The sequence below is a fragment of the Coregonus clupeaformis genome, unplaced genomic scaffold (genome assembly GCF_020615455.1).
Source record: "Coregonus clupeaformis isolate EN_2021a unplaced genomic scaffold, ASM2061545v1 scaf0176, whole genome shotgun sequence".
Lineage (NCBI taxonomy): Eukaryota > Metazoa > Chordata > Actinopteri > Salmoniformes > Salmonidae > Coregonus > Coregonus clupeaformis.
Window position 1 is genome coordinate 206,888 of NW_025533631.1, and position 24,905 is coordinate 231,792.

At 46.4% G+C, this 24,905-nt stretch overlaps 2 protein-coding genes across 3 annotated transcripts in view; one reads left to right on the forward strand and one right to left on the reverse strand.

Annotated features, from left to right (window-relative positions):
* Window positions 1-5,759: 5,759 nt before the first annotated feature.
* Window positions 5,760-15,676, reverse strand: LOC121583990 (NFU1 iron-sulfur cluster scaffold homolog, mitochondrial-like). Of its 2 annotated transcripts, none has more exons than XM_041899836.1 (8): window positions 15,599-15,676; window positions 14,746-14,846; window positions 9,817-9,952; window positions 9,364-9,430; window positions 8,886-8,997; window positions 8,562-8,625; window positions 6,565-6,739; window positions 5,760-5,987 (listed from the first exon to the last, which is right to left on the reverse strand). In XM_041899836.1, the coding sequence occupies exons 2-8, from the start codon at window positions 14,831-14,833 to the stop codon at window positions 5,916-5,918; spliced, it is 714 nt and encodes a 237-aa protein (XP_041755770.1). In that variant the 5' UTR covers window positions 14,834-14,846; window positions 15,599-15,676; the 3' UTR covers window positions 5,760-5,915. The 2 variants fall into 2 exon arrangements, with proteins under 2 accessions (XP_041755770.1, XP_041755766.1); XM_041899832.1 differs by lacking the exon at window positions 15,599-15,676 and adding an exon at window positions 15,484-15,562.
* A 935-nt stretch (window positions 15,677-16,611) lies between these two features.
* The window catches only part of si:dkey-228d14.5 (uncharacterized protein LOC796266 homolog), a 33,833-nt gene continuing 25,539 nt past the window's right edge, over window positions 16,612-24,905 (forward strand). Inside the window, exon 1 of the mRNA XM_045213944.1 lies at window positions 16,612-16,808. Within this exon, the coding sequence (XP_045069879.1) occupies window positions 16,744-16,808 (65 nt within the window). The 5' untranslated portion in view covers window positions 16,612-16,743. The remainder of the gene's footprint in view (window positions 16,809-24,905) is intronic.

The following is a 24,905-nucleotide window of genomic DNA, read 5'->3' on the forward strand; positions in this document are numbered from 1 at the left end:
CCACCTGGGAGGTCTCTTTAGCAGAGGGTAGTTTGGGAAGGGGCACGAAGTGGGTCATCTTACTAAAGCGGTCAACAATGGTAAGGATGACTGTGTGTCCGTCAGAGGGCGGAAGGCCCGTAACAAAGTCCAGTGAAACGTGGGACCAGGGCCTCTTGGGTATGAGTAGGGGTTGCAGCAACCCAGCAGGAGGCTGGTTGGGAGTCTTGTTTCGGTTACAAGTGGGACAAGCTCGGATGAATTCTCGGACATCCCGTCTCATCCCCCGCCACCAGAACCGCTGGCGGACCAGATGAAGGGTGCGAGTGATGCCGGGATGACAGGCCAGACGGGATTCGTGCCCCCACTGAATCACAGGTGACCTGAGATTTGCTGGAACAAACAGACGGTTGGGGGCGCTGGTGCTTGGACCTGGCTGGTCCCGAAGAGCCTCCATGACCTGCTTCTCGATCTCCCAGGTGAGGGCCGCTACGACCAAGTGGCTGGGAAGAATGGGAGCTGTCATGGCGGTGGTCTCGTCCTTCTGAAACATCCGGGAAAGAGCATCAGGTTTGATGTTGCGAGATCCCGGGCGGTAGGAGAGCGTGAAATTGAAGCGCGTAAAGAACAGAGACCACCGCTGTTGACGGGAGTTCAGCCTCCTGGCTGTTTGGATATACTCCAGGTTCTTGTGGTCTGTCCACACTACGAATGGTTCCTTTGACCCCTCTAACCAGTGCCGCCATTCTTCAAGGGGCGAGCTTGACAGCCAACAGCTCGCGGTTCCCAATGTCGTAGTTGCATTCGGCAGGGGTTAGCCGACGGGAGTAGAAGGCACAGGGGTGCATCTTGCCATCCTCAGCTGCTCTTTGAGAAAGCACTGCACCCACTCCCACGTCCGAAGCATCTACCTCCACCACAAACTGCCTTGCTGCATCTGGCATCTGGAGGATGGGAGCAGAAGTGAAACATGTCTTGAGGATATTGAAGGCCTTATCAGCAGCTGATGTCCATTGGTACGGTTGTTTAGTGCTGGTTAGCGCCGTGAGGGGTGCAGCCACTGTGCTATAGTTTCTGATGAATCTCCTATAAAAGTTGGCAAAGCCCAGGAACTGTTGCAACTTCTTCCGAGACTCAGGAACTGGCCAGGAAGTGACAGCCGACACCTTCGTGAGATCCATCTGAATGCTGCCCTCGGTCACCACATACCCCAGGAATGAAACGGTCTTGGCATGGAACTCGCACCTCTCTGCCTTCACGAAAAGAGAGTTCTCCAGCAGGCGGCGCAGGACCAACCGGACGTGGTGCGTGTGTTCTGACAGAGTCTTTGAGAATATTAAAATATCGTCAAGGTACACAAATACGAACGTATTTAGCATGTCCCTGAGGATATCATTCACTAGGGCTTGAAAAACTGCTGGGGCATTGGTGAGGCCGAAGGGCATGACGAGATATTCATAGTGGCCGGTTGGTGTGTTGAACGCTGTCTTCCATTCGTCTCCCTCCCTCATCCGCACCAGATGGTAGGCATTGCGAAGGTCCAGCTTAGTGAATACAGTGGCTCCCTGCAGCAGTTCGAAGGCAGACGAAAGTAAGGGCAGTGGGTAGCGATTCTTAACCGTGATGTCGTTCAGACCCCGGTAATCTATGCATGGACGAAGAGAACCGTCCTTCTTGCCGACAAAGAAGAATCCCGCTCCTGCGGGGAAGACGACGGTCTAATTATCCCCGGAGGCAAGAGAGTCATTAATGTAGTCCTCCATGGCCTTTCTTTCCGGGGCTGACAGTGAATACAGACGACCCTTGGGAGGTGCTGTGCCAGGCAGGAGATCAATCGCGCAGTCATAGGGTCTGTGTGGGGGGTAGAGATGTCGCCTTGGATTTGTTGAACACCTCTTTCAGGCTGTGGTAACAGGCCGGAACATTGGATATGTCGGAGGTAGCGCTAGATCCTTCCCGGTGAACGGGCAGGGTGGCCCCCCCTTAAACAGGTCTGGTGACAACTCCTTCCCCACTCACGGACTGTTCCTGTCTCCCAGTCGATGTGGGGGGTTGTGCTGACGGAGCCACGGGTATCCAAGAATGAGTGGTTGGCCAGGTGAGTGTAGGAGGTGAAACTGGATGGACTCCTGGTGGTTTCCTGACAGCAGGATTGTCACAGGGGCGGAGATATGAGTGACAGTGCCAAGATGATGCCCATCCAGGGCTCGTGCAGGAATGGGTTGTGTCAGTTGATGATGGTTCACGCCCAGTTGCTGTGCAAGCTCAGGGTCCATGATGTTTGCTTCGGCTCCGGAATCCACAAGGGCGGCCAATGTATGAGTCTTGTCAGAAAGCTGAAGGCGGAGATGAAGCAGGGTCTTTCGGATGGAGGGAGACTGAAGGCTTGTTGAGCTCACCCGGATCTCCCCTACACCTGGTGAGCTGCGGCTTTTGCCGGACAAGTAGCGACACGGTGATTCTCGCCACCACAGTAGAGGCAAAGGTTGGAGCTTAGACGGCGCCGACGCTCCTCGGGAGTCAGAGAGGCACGGCCAATCTCCATGGGCTCAGGCTGATTGAGTTGGCTATGGGACTTGACAGGCAGGGGCTGGACAGAAGCGGTATCGACCCGAGTACGGATGGCAGGTTGACTGAGACGGCCCTTCTCCCTCCTCCGGGTCTGTATACGGCGGTCAATGCGAACGGCAAGGTCAATGGCGGCATCAAGCGTTGAGGGCGGGTCATGGGAAACAAGCTCGTCCTTGATATAGTCCGCCAGGCTATGGAGGAAGGCTTGCACCAGTGCCTCTGGGTTAAACGAGCTTTGACTGGCCAGGGTACGAAAGTCAATGGAGAAGTCTGCCACTGTCCGATTGCCCTGACGGATGGTGAGCAGAGCTTGTGACGCTTCGGCTGTTGGCGAGCCTAGGTCAAAGACCTTTAACATCTCCTCCTCAAAGGCACTGAAGGAGGCACAGGCTGGGGTTTGCCGGTCGAATTCGCCGTTCCCCACAACCGAGCTCGACCGGTGAGATGTGTGATGACATACCCCACCTTGGCTCCCTCTGTTGAGAAAGTCCTGGGCTGTAGTGCAAACTGGATTCGGCAGCTGCTCAAGAATGGTCTTACTTGCTTCTGGTTGCCATCAAAACGTTCCGGGTTCCCAATCCTTGGTTCAGGAGCGTGGGGATCTGGTGGCAGCACTGCCGGGCCTGCAGCATTGGGACCTCCAGCGGAGGGATGAAGGAGTATCGGTGGTACAGGAACAAAAGGACCAGGGGGGTGCAGGTGGAGTAGCCGGGCTTGAGAGTAGTTGCAGGGCTTGGGCTAGCTGTTGTTGCTGCAGTTGGAACTGTTGTTGCTGCTGGTTGAATAGCTGGAGAAGGGAAGCGATGTCGCCAGCCATCCGATTTATGTCTCCCTCAGAGCGTTCCAGTCGCTGTAGGGCAGTCCTCTCTGGCTCTTCCTCCATCGTGGTCAGGGGAGTGCGCTGGGTCCATGATGGTCAGATCGTTCTGTCACGAACAGAAGAGGACCCAAGAGCGCAAGTTCAAATTCAGAGTTCTTTATTCAAGGTTACAGGCGGGAAGAGGAGTCCCAGGGGTGTCAGGGGTCTTTCAGGGTCCTCCTGTGGGTACCTGTGCTCGGGGGTCACCAAATGTCCGGGGGTGTCCAGTCCAAGTGCTTAGTGTGTGTGTTCCCCAGTGATGGAGCGGCGTATCGGGCTGAGGGTGGTGAAACGTCTGGGCACGCTCATCTGGTGGTCGGAGACCTGGGGGAACACACACACACAACAGCAATATGAATGGCAGGCAGAAGTACAGATCAGGGCTGGGCAAATATCGTGGTGAGAGACAGAAGGCAGAAACGAGTTACCGGAGGGGCTGAAGATCGGAGAGTAGTCGAGGTCCAGAAGGCAGGTTGGGATAGACGGGGCAGTAGAACAAGGAGGCAGTCAAGAAAGGATCGGTATCACAAACAGGAGTCAGAGCGCAGACAGGCAGGTTACTGGTCCGGGTTTGAAGACGATCTGACAGGGCTTGGCTGAAAACCAGGGCTTGATATACTGGGAGAGGTAGTGGGGAAATGCAGTTCAGCTGGCAGAGTAATTAGAACAGAGTGAGGCAAGGTGAGGATGGTGAGTGGGAAATGCAGTGCAGCTGGCCAGGTAACAAGAGCAGAGCAGGGCAGGTGGAGCTAGTTAGGCTGAGTAGAGAGAGGGAGGTGAGCAGAGTGGAAGATAATTGAATGCAATTAATGTTGCTACCAGGGAGAGAGAGTGCTCATGACACTCCCCTTCCAAAATTTGAACGATGCTAACACCTGCAAAATCGGGATTTGTCTAAATAACCAGTGATGAAAAACCTGAGCACCGTAACTAATGCTGCTCGTTATCCCATTGTATCATGACAGAGCTACGGTACCATTTGTTTACGTAGTCTGTCCACGAGAGATTAAATATAAATGTGCCCATGCCAAAAATGTGATTACTGTGTGTAGATTTCTAAACAATGTATTCACAAAGAAACAAATACAGCAAAATAATTTAGTAGTTGTAATTGGGTAATATCTTGTAATCATACATTTTCATATAAACAATTGGTCATGCTTGGCCTAGGGATAGATATAAACCATATCCCTTAAAACTCAAACCATCACAGAAGGTCCTTTTCATCAGAAAATACTATTTTCAAAAACATGTAAAGTAAATCACTGTAAATCAACCTGCAGAGAAATATCAAAACTATAACAACATGAAAGCCATCTTCAGAGTTTTCAGCCTTTCCAATGGAAGTGACAGACAGTATCCACTACCGGTCAAAAGTTTTACATTGTAATATACACTACCGGTCAAAAGTTTAAGAACACCTACTCATTCAAGGGTTTTTACTATTTTCTACATTGTAGAATAATAGTGAAGACATCAAAACTATGAAATAACACATATGGAATCATGTAGTAACCAAAAAAGTGTTAAACAAATTAAAATATATTTTATATTTGAGATTCTTCAAATAGCCACTTTGCCTTGATGACAGCTTTGCAAACTCTTGGCATTCTCTCAACCAGCTTCATGAGGTAGTCACCTGGAATGCATTTCAATTAACAGGTTTTCCTTCTTAAAAGTTAATTTGTGGAATTACAAATTTGACATTTTTGGTTCAAACCGCAGTGTCTTTGTGAGACGCGGTGTGGGTGAACGGATGATCTCCGCATGTGTATTTCCCACCATAAAGCATGGAGTAGGAGGTGTTATTGTGTGGGGGTGTTTGCTGGTGACACTCTCTGTGATTTATTTAGAATTTAAGGCACACTTAACCAGCATGGCTACCACAGCATTCTGCAGCGATACCCCATCCCATCTGGTTTGGGCTTAATGGGACTATTATTTGTTTTTCAACAGGACAATGACCCAACACACCTCCAGGCTGTGTAAGGGCTATTTTACCAAGAAGGAGCGTGATGGAGTGCTGCATCAGATGACCTGGCATCCACAATCCCCCGACCTCAACCAAATTGAGATGGTTTGGGATGAGTCGGACCGCAGAGTGAAGGAAAAGCAGCCAACAAGTGCTCAGCATATGTGGGAACTCCTTCAAGACTGTTGGAAAAGCATTCCAGGTTAAGCTGGTTGAGAGAATGCCAAGAGTGTGCAAAGCTGTCATCAAGGCAAAGGGTGGCTATTTGAAAAATCTCAAATCTCAAATATATTTTGATTTGTTTAACACTTTTTTGGTTACTACATGATTCCATATGTGTTATTTCATTGTTTTGATGTCATCACTATTATTCTACAATGTAGAAAATAGTAAAAATAAAAATAAAAACCCTTGAATGAGTAGGTGTTCTAAAACTTTTGACCGGTAGTGTAAGCGCCAGTATGTGGTCTTGCTTCATTGTAACAGGTGCATATACAGTATTTGAGTAAATGAAAGACAACAGCGACAGTAGTTTTATATGTCTCCTAACTTGCGTTCCAACTCTGTGAAAACGTTTGCGTTGACATGATCCACTTCATCTTCCACCTACAGAAACAAAACAAAAAGAACAGCTATAACTGTCACGAGAATTTCTATCTCAAATGTTCTAACTGAACTTTTCAATATCTCTGTCTGAGTCCTGAAGGTTGTAAAGCTCCAGTTCAATGAATCAGACAGTCTCAGTATACAATTATCAGGTTTATTCAGAGAGCTCTCCCGCTAAAAAGAACAGTATTTTTATATGCGTACACAAAAAGGACCTTGCTCCGCCCACCTTTAGGCGGCCTGTTTAACAGTTTCTAGGCCCCCTTCCCTGTTAGTGGTTTTATTGTCTTATAACTCTAACACAGTTTACACAGTTATACAGTATCGGGGTGGAATATTTTAGTCATTACATTAAACATACAAATCCATCTATCAATAACTGACAGACATAACTAAGCTTAATGCTGTTCCCCTCTTCCCCGTCTGTCCCTCCCTCCTCACGTTCTCCATTTATCCTCATTCTGCCTCTCTATGGGTTTCTCCCTCCTCCTTCTCACTCTCTTCTTCCCCTCCTCCCTGTCCCTCCCTCCCTCCTTCTCGCTCTCTCTCCATTCTCCCTCTCCTTTCTGCCTCTCACCTGTTCCACGTCATCCACCTCCGGGATGTAGAACTGCAGCATGTTCTGGATGCCATTCTTCAGGGTGTCAGTGGAGCTGGGGCAGCCGGTGCACGAGCCAACCAGCTTCAGCTTTACCGTGCCGTTCTCAAAGCCCTTAAATATTATATCACCGCCATCCTCCATCACTGTGGGCCTGTGGGAGATGGGAGGGTTTATTAGGTTAGTGTATTTGTCATTGAACAACATAACAGGTATTATTACAATTGTTATTAAAAACTAGGAGGGAGAGAAGAATGGAGGGGAGGAAGGAGGAAGAAGAGGAGAGGTTTAAGAGGGGGAAGGGGATGGGAGAATTTGTACTGAGCTGTCCTTGAAGATAATATTACTATAGTCTTTATTTCATATCAACATCACTTCTATAATTTGTTTGTGGAACAACTTCAGTGCCCAAACAATCTGCCTGAGGGTGGTCTACGGAGATAGGTGGAATGGGCTGAGAGTAGCTAGGGGTGGGATTAAAATCTCATGATCTTTTATGATTATGACCGAAAACACTATATACATTCAGGTCCGAAATTATTGGCACCCTTGATATGGGTTCGCTTCACACTGTTCACAGCATGACCCACTATGCTGTTTACGTTCTGCATCTATGTTATAATCGCTGAATCTACCTTTAACAAGGGCCCCAGGACCAGTGGAAGCAAAATAACCCTGTAACATCAAAGATCCACCACCATATGCATCTTTCTTTTAACGCAAAACCCACCACTGGTGTGCATGGCCAAATAGCTCTATTTTCGTGTAATCTGACCATAGCACCGGTTCCAATCCAAGTGCCAATGTTGTTTAGCAAACTCCAGGCATTTACTTTGGTTGGATGACATGAAAATAGAGCTCTTTGGCTACGTACACAAGTTGTGGGTATTGCGTCGAAAGAAAGATGCATATGGTGGTGGATATTTGATGTTATGGGGTTATTTTGCTTCCACTGGTCCTGGGGCCTTTATTTTTCTCCCCAATTTTGTGATTACGTTCTTGTCTCATCGCTGCAACTCCCCAACAGGCTCGGAAGAGGTGAAGGTCGAGTCATGCGTCCTCCGACAAACCGAGCTTCTTAACACCCGCTTGCTTAACCCAGAAGCCTGCTGCACCAATGTGTCAGAGGAAACACCGTTCAACTGACGACCGAAGTCAGCCTGCAGGCACCCGGCCCGCCAAAAGGAGTCACTAGAGCGCGATGAGCCAAGTAAAGCCCTTATGGCCAAACCCTCTCCTAACCCGGACGACGCTGGGCCAATTGTGCGCCGCCCTATGGGACTCCCGGTCACGGCCGGTAATGACACAGCCTGGGATCGAACCCCAGGCTGTAGTGACGCTGCAACACTGCGATGCAGACCCCACTCGGGAGGCCCATGGGGCCCTTGTTAAGGTCAACGGCATCATGAACTTTACCCAGTACCAGGACATTTTAGCCAAAAACCTGGTTGCCTCTGCCAGGAGGCTGCAACTTGGGCACAAGTGGATCTTCCAGCAAGATAATAACCCAGAGCACATCGAAATCCACTAAAATGTTTAATTGACCACAATATCAACATTTTGCAATGGCCATCCTAGTGAAAACCTGTGGTTTGAATTGAAGAGAGCAGTCCATAAGCGCAGATGAAGGATATCAAGGATCTGGAAAGATTCTGTATGGAGGAATGGTCCAAGATCCCTCCCAATGGGTTCTCAAATCTCATAAAACATTTTAGAAAAACGCTCAATGCCATTATCCTTGAAAGGTATTGAAAACAAGGGTGTCAATAAATTTGGCCCCTGTTTTTTTGAGAAAAACAATGATTACTTTTTAAACAAAATCTCTTTCTCTGAGCAGTTGTATTAGTACAAAATAATATAAGTTCCCTTTTGTTTTTGCATACATGGCTCAATATTATAATTATTTATTTTGTACAGTCATTTTTGCTTATCTTTATCAACAGTGTCAATAATTTCAGACCCCACTGAAACTTTACCTGATCCGTGTATCTAGAAGCTCCTTAATCATTGAAACAATTTCATCATCATCTTCAGAGTGACCTAAGACAGGAACAGCATGGTGAAGTCTTAAATTCATAATACAAAAAAAAACATTTTCATTATATGTATGCGATTTATCAAGATGACAGTACAGTACAGATTATTTTTATTTTTTATTTTTTTATTTTAGTCATTTAGCAGACGCTCTTATCCAGAGCGACTTACAGTTAGTGAATACATATTTTTTTATACTGGCCCCCCGTGGGAAGATTGACCCTCAACACCCATATGAAGAAGAGTGTTGTTCCTGTCATACTCACTGCTCTCATGGTGGGTCACCCCCGTGGTTATGGGGTCTCCACTGTCAAAGAACTTAGTGATGGCATCCATGACATGGTGCTTGATGTCTGTCCACTCCACATCGTCATCTGCCTGGCAAGGGCAAGACAAAACATGCAAAGGCCTGTTAGTAAATCAACATGGCTTTGTCCCGATTCCCCACCCTTCTCCCGAAGTGTGCACTTGCACACTTTCTTGCATGGATTTAGCAATGGTGAAAACTCACTCTTGCCAATGCTTATACCAATCCTATGTTTTTAAATCAATGACAAGGATTGTGCAAGTGCACAATTTGGGAGAATGTCGAAAATTGGAACATAGCCCATGAATTGAATCAGAAAATGTTAAATTGTATTTGTGACATGATCCATTCAGTCATCATGGTCTAAATGCACACCATATCCCAGAGTAAATGGATAGGGTTGGTAAATGAAGGTTTAAACTTTACTTATTGGGTACCTTGGTCACTGTGATGAAGTCAGGGCCATAGAACACACTTTTCACTCCTTCGATTTCAAACAGGTTCCTATGGAAACCAAAGGGGGTCAACAAACAGTGGAGAAGCACATTGCACTTTGCTATTTATTTTTACTTGAGGCATGCACAAAACTGTAACTTACGCTAGTCAGTACAGTAAACCTCTAAGAAATACGTTCCTAGAGCACAAATTATTATCTTCGGTTCAAGTTCTCCTACAGCAGTTCATGTACAAATGTCACTGGTTCTCACACACTCTGAAAATCAAACAAGCTGATGTTTTGAGAACAATTTGTGATTCACGTTGGAAAACCTGAGTTTATTCATACTGTCTGGTTTTGTCATGGTTACTGCTCATTGTTCATATTTCCAATTGCTCCTAAAAAGGCAAATGTTGCAACACAATTTGCCCTGTTAACCAACAACAGTACTAACCTGGCTAAGGAGGAGCACTCTGCAGAGCTTGGAGAGGGGAAGTCCAGGGTCCCCGCCCCCAACACAGGCTTACCAGGGAGGAACTTCAAGCTCCGGGGGTTTGGAGTGTCCTGTGTCTGAATTGACAAGTGTCGCACTGAAACACAATGGAATGATTGATTGATTGATTGATTGATTGGGGAAAAGATGCACTGAGTACAACCCAGGGAATAACACATTAAAGCGATTCCACTTGTTTCCAACGTGGTCCCCGATGGAATAGACACAATATAGACAAAACACAAGAAAACAACAGTAATCCCTACAGTAAAAAAAATACTTACAAAATAAAAAGAGTCAACCTATCCTATTCCCATAATTTGTCCTCCTGGACACTCAATACATTATACATCAATAAATCTATATTGTTATCAATACAACTGTAACCGCAATCATTAGAGCATATAGCTACAGGTAACTGCCAAAATAAAGGAAACACCAACAAAGTGTCTTAATAGAGCGTTGGGCCACCACGGGCCTTGGCATAGATTCTACAAGTGTCTGGAACTCTATTGGAGGGATGCGACACCATTCTTCCATGAGAAATTCATTTGGTGTTTTGTTGATGGTGGTGGTAGAGAACGCTTTCTCAGGCGCTGCTCCAGAATCTCCCATAACTGTTCAATTGGGTTGAGATCTGGTGACTGAGACACACACACCCCGTTAATCCCCCTATGCTCCATTGAGACCCCTCTTTCAAAGGCACCGAGATCTCTTCTTCTAGCCATGGTAGCCAAAATGATGGGCAACTGGGCATTTTTATACATGACCCTAAGCATGATGGGATGTTAATTGCTTAATTAACTCGGGAACCAGGATGTGATGACACGAACGCGTAAAAATGACACTAAGTACAGACCTACGTCTCCTGATTACAAACCTTTGTTCAATCCTTTGTCTCCTGAGTTCCCACCTTCTTCTCCTGAATACAAACCAAGTACAATTACCTATAAATCTACTTGCGCTCTTGAGAACATCAGTCGGCAGTAGTGAGTGCTCTGAAGTTGAGCCAGACCAGGATGAAGTACCTGCGGCTACAGGTGTGGTAGATACTTTCAGTGTTTGCCATGGGAGTCCTATCAGAGATGATTTTGGACCGGTAGGAGTGAGATTTTTTGGAAAAGGTGGATTCCTGCTTTTTGCCCAAACCGTACATTGTTTCATGCTCGATAAAGGACAAACTGGGAGCGGTTACATCTTTGAAAGTTTTGAAAAGTGGAATTGTTTAGATTTTTTCTGCATCCTCTGCCCAGAGGCAGCAGGCACTGTGCATCACGTGTCTCGGGGCTCAACCTGTATCATGCTCAAAGGGATGACCGGGGGATAGCGTTGAGCAATGAAACTGAGAATGCCCTGTCTGTCTCGTTGAGCTTTGACAGAGAGTTTCTACCTGATAAGGTCAGGTTAGGTTATATTTGCTATTCTGTGAGGGCCTATGTTCCGAACCCGCTACGGTGCTTTAGGTACCAAGGATTCAGACATGTTGCAGCAGTGTGTAGAAAGGAGATCCCACAATGTGAGAAATGTGCAGGAGGGCATAGTCAGTGGTAGTATAAAGTTGGGATAAAGAAAGCACTGTGTCAACTGTGGGGGCGCCCTTGCAGCTGGGGAGCCGAAGTGAGACCAGTTGAGTTTGAGTGAGGCAGTGAAGAGACTAGAGCAGGGGTGTCAAACGTCCGGCCCGCGGACGTTTTTCAATAAAATAAACTGCTGTTCCAATTGCGTCCACTGGATGGCGCAATAGCAATTGTGTTAAGCAAGCAAACTGTTTATAATAATAAATAATAATAATATGCCATTTAGCAGACGCTTTTATCCAAAGCGACTTACAGTCATGCGTGCATACATTTTTGTGTATGGGTGGTCCCGGGGATCGAACCCACTACCTTGGGGTTACAAGCGCCGTGCTCTACCAGCTGTTTATACCGGGGCAGAGCAAGTAGGTCAAGCACGTGCAGCCAATGAGCTACTTTGTTTTGCCCGCGATATTTATTACGGCTTCTACTTTTAACATGATGTGCTTTGGCACCCTCATTGCCCCAATATGTCTCTGTCAAAAAAGAGAAAAGTGGACGCAGAGTGCAGAGTGTTCCAAGAAAAATGGTCATCCTATTTCTTCACGGAATTGAATGGGAAAGCTGTATGTTTGGTGTGTTCAGAGCATGTTGCAGTGCTGAAAGAATATAACCTTCGTCGCCACTATGTGAGTCTTCATGCCGACAAATATGACAACTTTCAAGGACAGCGGAGATGAGAGAAGGTGAATGAACTGTTGGCGGGTCTGAAGAAACAGCAGTCTGTGTTTACTCACAGCCGAGACATCAGTGACGCTGCAGTGAAAGCTAGCTACCTCATTGCTAATGAAATCGCAGTGGCTTCAAAACCATTTAGTGAGGGTGAATTTGTAAAAACATGCATGAAGAAGGCAGCGGAGATTGTATGCCCTGAAAAGCGGCAGGCTTTTGCAAATATCAGCCTGACAAGAAACACAGTTGCAGACAGGATTTCCGATCTTTCAGTGGATTTGGACAGCCAGTTGAAGCAAAAAGTAAAGTCATTTATTGCGTTTTCGGTTGCAATTGATGAAAGCACGGACATTACAGATGTTGCACAATTGGCCATTTTCATCCGCGGAGTTGATGACACATTGACCGTCACCGAGGAGTTCGTGGAGTTGGTGCCGATGACAGATACAACAACAGCAGCTGATATTTTTACCGCACTCGTCGGCGCGCTGGACAGGGTCGGAGTGGACTGGTCCCGCGCTGTCAGCCTGGCTACAGATGGTGCGCCCTCAATGATCGGGAAAAAAGCAGGCGTTGTGACAAAGTTCAGAGAGAAAGTGCAATCTGCAAATGGAGGACGTGATTTTTTGACTTTTCACTGTATTTTGCACCAGGAGGCTTTGTGTTGCAAGTCATTAAAGATGGATAACGTCATGAAGGTGGTCATCCAAACTGTTAATTTCATCCGATCCAGAAGCCTGAATCACCAAAAGTTTGACAGCCTTCTCAGAGAGAAAGACCACATCTATGGCCTGCCATACCACACTGAGGTAAGATGGTTAAGCCGAGGTGCTGTGCTGAGGCGTTTCTTTGATTTACGAGAAGAAATTGAACAGTTCATGGAAGAAAAGGGCAAACCAGTGTTAGAATTTCATTCCGCAGAATGGATGCAGGACCTTGCATTTATGGTGGATGTTACAGAGCACCTGAATAACTTGAACAAACAGCTGCAAGGGCGCAACAAAGTTGTCACGCAGTATTATGACAGCATACGTTCTTTCAAGTTGAAGCTGTCATTGTGGGAGACGCAACTTGCCGGTGGTGATGCAGCTCACTTCCCCTGTCTGAAAAATTTGTGCGCGACCCAACATGTGGCAGACATGAAGCAGTTCAAAGATAAAATAACGGGACTGTTACGGGAGTTTGAGCAACGCTTTCAGATTTATGTTTATATGTTTTTATGTTGATGTGCTATTGTTTTTAATTTATTTTATTTGTATATTTAACCTATTCTTGACTCTGTGGTTCTTGCACTTGTTTGGGGAACAGGATTTCATTATTTTTATCTACATTTCTGCCTGAGAAATGACACCCTGATATAGTTCTGTGATCTGTGAAACAGTTCTGTTAATCACTGAGGCATTGTGTGTTTGTGTGTTATTTTTCTTTAGAATTTTCAAATAAACTTGACGTGTTTTATGATTAATAGTGATGTTGTGCTTGTACTATTTTGGACACACTGTCCTCAGGCTCCAGCTTTATGTTGTATGTTGATCGTATTAAAACAAAGAAAACAATCTGAAGTTGTTGTTTTTAAGTTATATATACCATGATTTTTCCGGTCCGGCCCACTTGGGAATAGATTTTCCTCCATGTGGCCCCTGAGCTAAAATGAGTTTGACACCCCTGGACTAGAGGACAGTCCAAAGGTGAGTAGGCCTGAAGGGAGAGCCAGAGAGGATGTTTTTTTTAGTAAGGTTGGATTTCTTGCGTTTATAGCCATGGTGATCAACTGCACTGCACTGATGGAGTGGAAATCACAGAACATAGATGTGGTAGTTGCAGCCACAGAAAAATATTTGGGTGAGAGAGATTTTAGTGCAGAAGATCTACAGGGAGTTTTGAGAAAAGGGGTTCCATCCTCCCAGGCCGGATATTAGGGCCAAAGTAGTGGGATGGGATAGGGTGATCTCCCGAGTGGCGCAGTGGTCTAAGGCCACTAGAGATCCTGGTTCGAATCCAGGCTCTGTCATAGCCGGCCGCGACCGGGAGACCCATGGGGCGGCGCACAATTGGCCCAGCGTCGTCCGGGGTAGGGGAGGGAATGGCCGGCAGGGATGTAGCTCAGTTGGTAGAGCATGGCGTTTGCAACGCCACGGTTGTGGGTTCGTTTCCCACGGGGGGCCAGTATGAAAAATAAATAATGTATGCACTCACTAACTGTAAGTCGCTCTGGATAAGAGCGTCTGCTAAATGACTAAAATGTAATGTAAAAATGTGATGGGTTTTTGGGTATAGTGTATAGGTGCAGGGTTAGAGAGTGCAATTTAAGAGTTTCCACTTCCCATTTTTTGGGGGGGACCAAAATGTGCAATCTGGCCTCCGACCTGCGAAGGGCAGCAATACGCAACACAGCGTCTAGTCTGCCAGAAATTCACACAAAGAGAATAACTCCTGCACCACACTTGTGTGGATGCACCTGCTTTCAATATACTTTGCATCCCACATTTAAGCAAGTGTTTCCTTTATTTTGGCAGTTACCTGTAGTTCCACTAGCTAGTAGGCCTACTCTGTATATACTACAGAAAACATGACAACTGTACCCTTTGAATGTGGTTCTTCTAGTTAGTAAATGTGAATGAGATCAAAAAGGACGGTTTCTCACCTGCAGACTGTGTGGATCCAGTCAGAGGCAGAATTTGAACTTTTCTGAAGTTATGGCCAATACATTGTGTGTGGAACTGGTTTCTCATCTTAATTGGAAACCTATAACAGACAGTACATGTCATGTATTTAGATGGTCGGACATTCGTTAAACAGAGTGGGTTTATCCTTCCAAACCTGTTACTTCGGTTGGCCTTGCAAAATCTAACTTGAGACTGTCAAAAAGCAAAGAAACGATAAATCAGCTAGATACCTATGGTTGTGCGGTGACACTGACTAGTCGATGCCTCAATGACCAGACTGCAAAACAAAACTGGGAATAGTTTTAGATAGATACATTAGCTAGCTAACGTCGTTCGCTAGGTACTCAAAAAGTTAGCTATTCACTCAATCAAGATGCTGATGGGTTTAGCTAGCTAACTACAGAAGACCCAGGTAAACAGAGTTCTTGTTATACTTCATGGCCCACCGTGATTGCAGACTGAACTTTATGATTTATAAAATGTGGGACATTTCAGCTGCGCAACATGATGATGGGATTAGGCTGGGACTAGGTTTGACATCGACGATGTTGCAGTTAGCATTTAGCTACTGTAACGTCGTTAGCTAGTATGGTCAACCTTAGCTTATTTCCTAACGACATTGGCAGCCAATCGTGCTGAAATCACAGCAAGGCGTTCATTAAGTTGGTATACCTAAGCAGAACTGTTAATTTAATAGAAAATGTTGAAACTCAAACCTAAAATGAGATGTATTTCGTGACCGAATCAACTGTAGAAAACTCCATCTAACGCGGGCCGCCATGATTTGATTTGTTTTGAAAATGAGGACTCCAGAGAGCTGGCTTCACATACCCTGTTTAAAATAGATTCCAATTGCTCCACTGCTTATTAATCGTTCATTTGATAAGTAAATATTCTAAGTCATTACAATAAACAAACATAAATTCAACCTATATAGCTAGCTAGATACATTTCTAGAAAGTACGAATATTGGCATCTAAACAGCCAGCCACTATTGAGATGAATTAACTGTTGGTTCTGCAGGCTATGCAATGATAAACATAAATCAGAATTATTGCATGGAATGTATTGGGATTTTGTTGTTGCTACTAAAGCAAAACAAATGTCTTTAAAAAAAAGTATTTAATGTAAATGATCACTGAAGTGGGCCTATGTGTGATAGGTTACATAAATTAAAATCTCAAAATTTGGTATGTATTTGGGGCTGTATTTTGACAAATTTGCCACTAGTTTCCGGAATTTGCAACAAGATGTTAAACACAGGGATGACAAGACATGCATTCAAAGCAGGACTTTCACACCCATGAACTACAAAGCTGCAGTCCCCTCCATCCCTCCCTCTTCCTCTACTCCACTTCCAAGAGTTGTGTTGGTCAATTCTTTCAAATCAATCTCATTATTTACTACAGTATAAAGTTGAATAACACTTTAATAACACATTTTTAAGTTAATCTGAAAGTTCAAGTTCAAGTTTTAGTTTCCAGTTCAGTAAAGGAGTCGAAGAAACGTATAGTAGGCTAGAGCGCCACACTGCTCAGGGGAACTAGAGTTATGCAGTCTACAGTGTGTGCTATGTAATTTAAAACAAACAGTGAGATAGTGTCGAGAGGGCCCACCCCATGTTTCCTCACGTCTGTCCTCTGACAGGACAAGGTGGTACTCCCTTCCAAAAGGAGTGGCAGTAGAGTGGGTAGAACTTTAGTCTCCTCTGCTGCTCTCAAAAGACAGGAATGTTGCCTGGGTGGTGGAATATATACAGACAAACCGGTGCTATGTCGGTCTGCTGGATAAACTTGAATGATCTAGTTTGGTGACAGGACATACTTATTGGGATTCCACAGTGACGATGAAGCTGATTCTGCTGTGGAGGAATCTAGAGGCAGAGATCTTCAGAGTGCCAGAAAGACAGTGTCTGGACCCGGATCATCACGGCTGTACTTCTGCTGTTGCTCTCTAGCTCACTAAACTACCAAGACATGTTCCTCTGGAGTCTACTCCCCGTCTCCCTCTCCTTGGTGTCTCTCATTGGAACCTGGGTGACGTAAGTTCTATTTATATTTTCTTCTAAACTTTTATAAGATAATAATAACATGTTCTTGAGCTTCTTGACTTAGACTTCTGTCCAGCCTGGTCTCATAGACTAGATGTAATTTAGTAAACATAAATCCGAGACATTCAGATTAGTATGATATGTTACATTGAGTGTACAAAACATTAGGAACTCTTTCCAAGACATAGACTGACCAGGTGAATCCAGGAGAAAGCTATGATCCTTTATTGATGTAACTTGTTAAATCCACTTCAATCAGTGTAGATGAAGGGTAGGAAACAGGTTAAAGAATGATGTTTAAGCCTTGAGACATGGATTGTATATGTGTGCCATTCAGAGGGTGAATGGGCAAGACAAAATATTCAAGTGCCTTTGAACGGGGTATGGTAGTAGGTGCCGGGCACACCGGTATGAGTGTGTCAAGAACTGCAACGCTGCTGGGTTTTTCACGCTGTACAGTTTCCCGTGTATATCAAGAATGGTCCATACCAGGCGGTGATGCAACCGGGCGGGATGCTCTCGATGGTGCAGCTGTATACATTTTTGAGGATCTGAGGACCCATGCCAAATCTTTTCAGTCTCCTGAGGGGGAAAAGGTGTTGTTGTGCCCTCTTCACGACTGTCTTGGTGTGTTTGGACAATGATACTTTGTTAGTGATGTGGACACCAAGGAACTTGAAACTCTCGACCCGCTCAACTACAGCCCTGTCGATGTTAATGGGGGCCTGTTCGGCCCTCCTTTTCCTGTAGTCCACGATCATCTCCTTTGTCTTGCTCACATTGAGGGAGAGGTTATTGTCCTGGCACCACACTGCCAGGTCTCTGACCTCCTCCCTATATGCTGTCTCATCGTTGTCTGTGATCAGGCCTACCACTGTTGTGTCGTCAGCAAACTTAATGATGGTTTTGGAGTCGTACTTGGCCACGCAGTCGTGGGTGAACAGGGAGTACATGAGGGGACTAAGCATGCATCCCTTAGGGGCCCTGGTGTTGAGGATCAGCGTGGCAGATGTGTTGTTGCCTACCCTTACCACCTGAGAGCGGCCCATCAGGAAGTCCAGGATCCAGTTGCAGAGGGAGGTGTTCAGTCCCAGGGTCCTGAGCTTTGGGATGAGCTTGGAGGGGACTATGGTGTTGAATGTTGAGCTGTAGTCAATGAACAGCATTCTTACATAGGTATTCCTTTTGTCCAAGTGGGTGAGGGCAGTGTGGAGTGCAATAAAGATTGCGTCATCTGTGGATCTGTTGGGGCGGTATGCAAATTGGAGTGGGTCCAGGGGGTCTGGGATGATGGTGTTGATGTGAACCATGACCAGCCTTTCAAAGCATTTCATGGCTATAGATGTGATAGTCATTTAGGCAGGTTACCTTGGCATTCTTGGGCATGGGGACTATGGGGGTCTGCTTGAAACGAGTTGGTATTACAAGTCAGGGATAGGTTGAAAATGTCAGTGAAGACATTGCCAGCTGGTCAGCGCATGCTCCGAGTACGTGTCCTGGTATTTCGTTGGCCCCGAGGCCTTGCGAATGTTAATCTGTTTTTAGGTCTTATTCATCCGGAACAGCTGGTGCTCTCATGCATGGATCAGTGTTGCTTGCCTCGAAGCGAGCATAGAAAGCATTTAGCTCGTCTGGTAGGCTCGCATCGCTGGGCAGCTCCTGGCTGGGTTTCCCTTTCTAATTCGTGAGAGTTTGCAAGCCCTGCCACATCTGTTGAGCATCAGAGCCGAATTAGTGTCCTGCTCCTTGAAAGCAGCAGCTCTAGCCTTTAGCTCAGTACGGATGTTGATAGTAATCCATGGCTTCAAGTTGGGGTATGTACATATTGTCACTGTGGGGACGTCATTGTCGATGCACTTATTAATGAAGCCGGTGATTAATGTGGTAAACTATTCAATGTTCCGGAACATATTCTAGTATGTGCTAGAAAAACAGTCCTGTAGCTTAGCATCACTGGTACTTCCTGTTTGAGTTTTTGCTTGTAAGCAGGGAGCAGGAGGATAGAGTTATGGTCTGATTTGCCAAAGGGAGGGTGAGGGAGGGCCTTGTATGCGTTTCTGTGTGTGGAGTCCCCTCTAGTTGCACAGGTGACCTGCTGGTTAAAATGAGGTCAAACTGATTTCCGTTTCCCATTAAAATCACTGGCCATGAAAAAACGCTGCCTCTGAATGTGCATTTTTTTTGTTTGCTTATGGCCCTATACAGCTCGTTGAGTGCGGTCTTAGTGCCAGCAATCAGTTTGTGGTGGTAAATGGACAGCTACGAAAAATATAGATTAAAAACTCTCTTGGTAAATAATATGGTCTGCAGCTTATCATGAGGTGTTCTAACATTAGTGGTCCTCTGTAGCTCAGCTGGTAGAGCACGGCGCTTGTAACGCCAAGGTAGTGGGTTCGATCCCCGGGACCACCCATACACAAAAATGTATGCACGCATGACTGTAAGTCGCTTTGGATAAAAGCGTCTGCTAAATGGCATATTATTATTATTATTATTATTATTATAGAGATCGCACCAGCTGTTGTTTACAAAGAGACACGCCCCTCCTCCCTTCATCTTAACCGAGTCTACGGTCCGGTCTTGACGATGCATAGAAATACCAGCGAGATGTATATCCATGTCCTCGTTCAGCCACAACTCTGAGAAACATAGGTTATTACAGTTTTTCAGGTCCCGTTGATAGGATAGTCTCGAACAGAGCTCATCCAGTTTGTTCTTCAGTGACTGCAAGTTCGCCAATAGAACAGAGGGCAATGGCGGTCTATTTGCTCTCCGACATAGTCTCGTCATAATGCCATTTCGCCGCCGCTTCCTCTTTTGACTCCCGGGGATTAGGGCCTCGTTCGGAGTAAGCAGAACCTCCAGAGTTGCGGAGTCGTTGAAGTAGAAATGTTCATCCAAATCGAGGTTAGTTATCGCTGTTCTGATGTCCAGAAGTTGTTTTTGGTCATAGGAAATTATGGCGGGGACATGATGTACATAAAAAGCTACCATCACATAATATAGCAGAATTGGTCAGGATCCCGTAAGACGGCTGCTATCCACTGCAGCGCCATCTTCATTGTAACATATCATACGTATTGCAAATTCATAACATATTGTACAAATTGCAATTCGTAACATATCATACGAATTGTCATTCATAACATATCATATGAGATGAATAATGGACATCCACAAATTAATACATACCATACGAAACATATAGAGCGAAAATGTATATTACAAACCATATGAAATGTATAGGGCAAAAACGTATATTACAAAACGTAATAGTGCGGCAAGTAGCCTAGCGGTTAAGGCCAGTAACCGAAAGGTTGCTTGTTCGAATCCCAGAGCCGACTAAGTAAAACAACTGTTGATGTACCATTGAGCAAGGGACTTGACCCTAATTGCTCCTGTAAGTCACTCTGGATAAGAATGTCTGCTAAATGTAAAATAAAAACTAAAAACAATCATACTAAATGGAGGGAGACAGATTTCATTAACTATGTTATGTCTACCCCTGAGCCAGGATTCAGTGTCACATGTAAATACTATCAAATATACAGTGAGGAAAAAAAGTATTTGATCCCCTGCTGATTTTGTACGTTTGCCCACTGACAAAGACATGATCAGTCTATCATTTTAATGTTAGGTTTATTTGAACAGTGAGAGACAGAATAACAACAAAATAATCCAGAAAAACGCATGTCAAACATGTTATAAATTGATTTGCATTTTAATGAGGGAAATAAGTATTTGACCCCTCTGCAAAACATGACTTAGTACTTGGTGGCAAAACCCTTGTTGGCAATCACAGAGGTAAGACGTTTCTTGTAGTTGGCCACCATGTTTGCACACATCTCAGGAGGGATTTTGTCCCACTCCTCTTTGCAGATCTTCTCCAAGTCATTAAGTTTTCGAGGCTGATGTTTGGCAACTCGAACCTTCAGCTCCCTCCACAGATTTTCTATGGGATTAAGGTCTGGAGACTGGCTAGGCCACTCCAGGACCTTAATGTGCTTCTTCTTGAGCCACTCCTTTGTTGCCTTGGCCGTGTGTTTTGGGTCATTGTCATGCTGGAATACCCATCCACGACCCATTTTCAATGCCCTGGCTGAGGGAAGGAGGTTCTCACCCAAGATTTGACGGTACATGGCCCCGTCCATTGTCCCTTTGATGCGGTGAAGTTGTCCTGTCCCCTTAGCAGAAAAACATTCCCAAAGCATAATGTTTCCACCTCCATGTTTGACGGTGGGGATGGTGTTCTTGGGGACATAGGCAGCATTCCTCCTCCTCCAAACACGGCGAGTTGAGTTGATGCCAAAGAGCTCGATTTTGGTCTCATCTGACCACAACACTTTCACCCACTTCTCCTCTGAATCATTCAGATGTTCATTGGCAAACTTCAGACGGGCCTGTATATGTGCTTTCTTGAGCAGGGGGACCTTGCGGGCGCTGCAGGATTTCAGTCCTTCACGGCGTAGTGTGTTACCAATTATTTTCGTGGTGACTATGGTCCCAGCTGCTTTGAGATCATTGACAAGATCCTCCCGTGTAGTTCTGGGCTGATTCCTCACCGTTCTCATGATCATTGCAACTATACGAGGTGAGATCTTGCATGGAGCCCCAGGCAGAGGGAGATTGACAGTTCTTTTGTGTTTCTTCTATTTGCGAATAATCGCACCAACTGTTGTCACCTTCTCACCAAGCTGCTTGGCGATGGTCTTGTAGCCCATTCCAGCCTTGTCTAGGTCTACAATCTTGTCCCTGACATCCTTGGAGAGCTCTTTGGTCTTGGCCATGGTGGAGAGTTTGGAATCTGATTGATTGATTGCTTCTGTGGACAGGTGTCTTTTATACAGGTAACGAGCTGAGAATAGGAGCACTCCCTTTAAGAGTGTGCTCCTAATCTCAGCTCGTTACCTGTATAAAAGACACCTGGGAGCCAGAAATCTTTCTGATTGAGAGGGGGTCAAATACTTATTTCCCTCATTAAAATGCAAATCAATTTATAACATTTTTTACATGCGTTTTTCTGGAATTTTGTTGTTGTTATTCTGTCTCTCACTGTTCAAATAAACCTACCATAAAAATTATAGACTGATCATTTCTTTGTCAGTGGGCAAACATACAAAATCAGCAGGGGATCAAATACTTTTTTCCCTCACTGTATATATTTTGGATATGCCATTATACTGTATGTTTTTCCATTCATCTCATCATTCATATGGTCTCATGATGGCTATGTGAATGTTTATACCCAGAAAAGATTATTGAAGTTAACCATGGTATAGTTCATGTTCAAAATGTGGACTGTTTGCTCAGGAATGACCGGTATAACCAGGTGTGTGTGAGAGTGTGATTTGAAGGAGTCAGGCGCAGGAGGGTAAATCACAGAATACAGAGTTTATTCCGTAGTACACAGTTACGCTGGAAAGCGTCAACAGTCCAGTGTGCAAAACAGCCGCACTGGAACAAATACAGACACACAGGGAAAATATACCCTGGCATTACAAAGTACAGGTAGTCTCACATGAAACAATCACCCACAAGGACAAGGGGGCAGAGGGAACACTTATACATGTACTAATGAGGGGAATATTAACTAGGTGTGTGTAATTGACAAGACAAGACAAATGGAATGATGAGATATGGAGCGGCAATGGCTAGAAGGCCGGTGACGACGAACGCCGAAGTCTGCCCGAACAAGGAGGGGAGGCAGCTTCGGAAGAAGTCGTGACAGTACCCCCCCTTTGACGCTCAGCTCCAGCAGCGCGCCGACCCCGGCCTCGGGAACGGCCAGGAGTATGCGGAGCAGGGCGAGCCAGATGGCGACGGTGGAAATCCCGCAACAGGGAGGGATTGAGGATATCCCTCACCGGGACCCAGCACTGTTCCTCCGGACCGTACCCCTCCCACTTCACGAGGTACTGAAGGCCCCCCACCACTGGCCTGAGGAGAGACACATGAAACGAGGGGTTAATACGGTAATCAGGGGGGAGTAATAACCTATAGGTAACCTTGTTGATTCTCCTCAGGACTTTGAACGGCCCCACAAACCGCGGGCTCAGCTTCCGGCAGGGCAGTCGGAAACCAGTCATCCACCGAAGGCGCCTCGGTCTGGCTCTGGTGCCACGGTGCCAGGTTGGTAACCTAAAACACATTGGAATGGTGTTAGGTTAGTGGAGGAGTGACGGAGAGAGTTCTGGGCATATTCGGCCCATGGCAAGAACACCGACCACTCCCCAGGCCAGTCCTGGCAGTAGGACCGCAGGAACCTACCCACATCCTGATTCACCCGTTCCACCTGCCCATTAGACTCGGGGTGAAAACCAGAGGTCAGGCTGATCGAGACCCCCAGACATTCCATGAACGCCTTCCAGACACCAGACGTAAACTGGGGACTCTGGTCAGACACTATGTCCTCTGGCACCCCGTAGTGCCGGAAGACGTGAGTAAACAGGGCTTCCGCAGTTTGCAGGGCCATGGGGAGACCGGGCAGAGGAAGGAGGCGGCAGGCTTTAGAAAAGCGGTCCACAATGACCAGGATGGTGGTGTTACCCTGAGAGAGGGGAAGATCAGTTAGGAAGTCAATTGATAAGTGGGACCATGGCCATTGTGGAACTGGTAAAGGTTGTAACTTACCTGCTGGAAGGTGCTAGGTGCCTTACTCTGGGCGCACACCGAGCAGGAGGAGACATACACCCTCACGTCCTTAGCCAAGGTAGGCCACCAGTACTTCCCGGTCATGCAGCGCACTGTACGGCTGATGCCTGGGTGACCAGAGGAGGGGGACGTATGTGCCCAATAGATAAGACAATCACGGACAATAGACGGCACGTACTGCAGCCCAGCTGGGCACTGAGGTGGAGATAGCTTTGTGCATAACGCCCGCTCTATGTCTGCGTCCACCGCCCACACTACCGGCGCCACAATGCAGGAGGCCGGGAGTATGGTGGTGTTGTCTATGGACCTCTCCTCTGTGTCGTACAGCCGTGACAGTGCGTCTGCCTTCACGTTCTTTGTGCCTGGTATGTAGGACAACGTGAAATCAAACCGGGTGAAGAACAAGGCCCACCTGGCCTGGCGAGGGTTCAGACTACAGCGCCTACCTCGGACGCATCCACCTCCACTACGAACGGCAATGATGGATCGGGATGGGCCAGTACCGGGGCTGAGGTGAACAAAGCCCTCAGGTTACTGAAAGCCCTGTCAGCCTCAGCAGACCAGCGGAGCCGGTACGGCCCACCCTTCAACAGAGAGGTGATGGGAGCTGCGACCTTGCCAAAGCCCCGGATAAACCTCCGATAGTAATCGGCAAAGCCAATAAAGCGCTGCACCTCCTTTACCGTGGTTGGAGTCGGCCAATTATGCATGGCTGAAATGCGGTCTCCCTCCATCTCCACACCTGAGGTGGTGATGTGGTTTCCGAGGAAGGAGACGGACTGTTGGAAGAACAGACACTTTTCTGCCTTGGCATATAGGTCATGCTCCAACAGTCGGCCCAGCACTCTGCGAACCAGTGACACAGGCTCGGCGCGCGTAGCGGAATACACCAGAATGTCATCGATGTAGACCACCACACCGCGACCAAGTATGTCCCGAAACACCTCGTTCACAAAGGACTGGAAGACTGATGGAGCATTAGGCAACCCGTACGGCATCACCAGGTATTCATAATGCACCGTGGTTGTGCTAAATGCTGTCTTCCGCTCGTCCCCTTCCCAGACACGCACCAGGTTGTATGCACTCCTGAGATCTAATTTCGTGAAGAAGCGCGCCCCATGCATTGATTCGATAACAGAGGAGATGAGGGGTAGAGGGGAACTATAGCGAATGGTAGTTTGATTAAGTGCACGGAAATCAATGCAAGGGCGCAGACCTCCGTCTTTCTTCTTCACGAAAAAGAAACTTGAGGAGGCGGGCCAAGTGGAGGGACGTATGAACTCCTGGTGCAGGGACTCGGAAACGTATGTCTCCATAGCCTCCGTTTCAGCCTGCAACAGGGGATATACATGACTCCTGGGAGGTACAGCGTCTAACCGGAGGTTTATCGCGCGATCCCCCGCCTGATGGGGTGGTAATTTGGTCGTCTGCGTTTTG

Excerpts from the sequence above, each read along its gene's own strand:
- LOC121583990 (XM_041899832.1), bottom strand. The coding sequence starts at position 15,548 with ATGGCGGCCCGCGTTAGATGGAGTTTTCTACAGTTGATTCGGTCACGA. Across the intron at positions 9,431-9,816 it reads GAGTGCTCCTCCTTAGCCAG|GAACCTGTTTGAAATCGAAG; the intron begins GTTAGTACTGTT and ends TGGTTTCCATAG. Across the intron at positions 6,740-8,561 it reads CTTCTAGATACACGGATCAG|GCCCACAGTGATGGAGGATG; the intron begins GTAAAGTTTCAG and ends CATCTCCCACAG.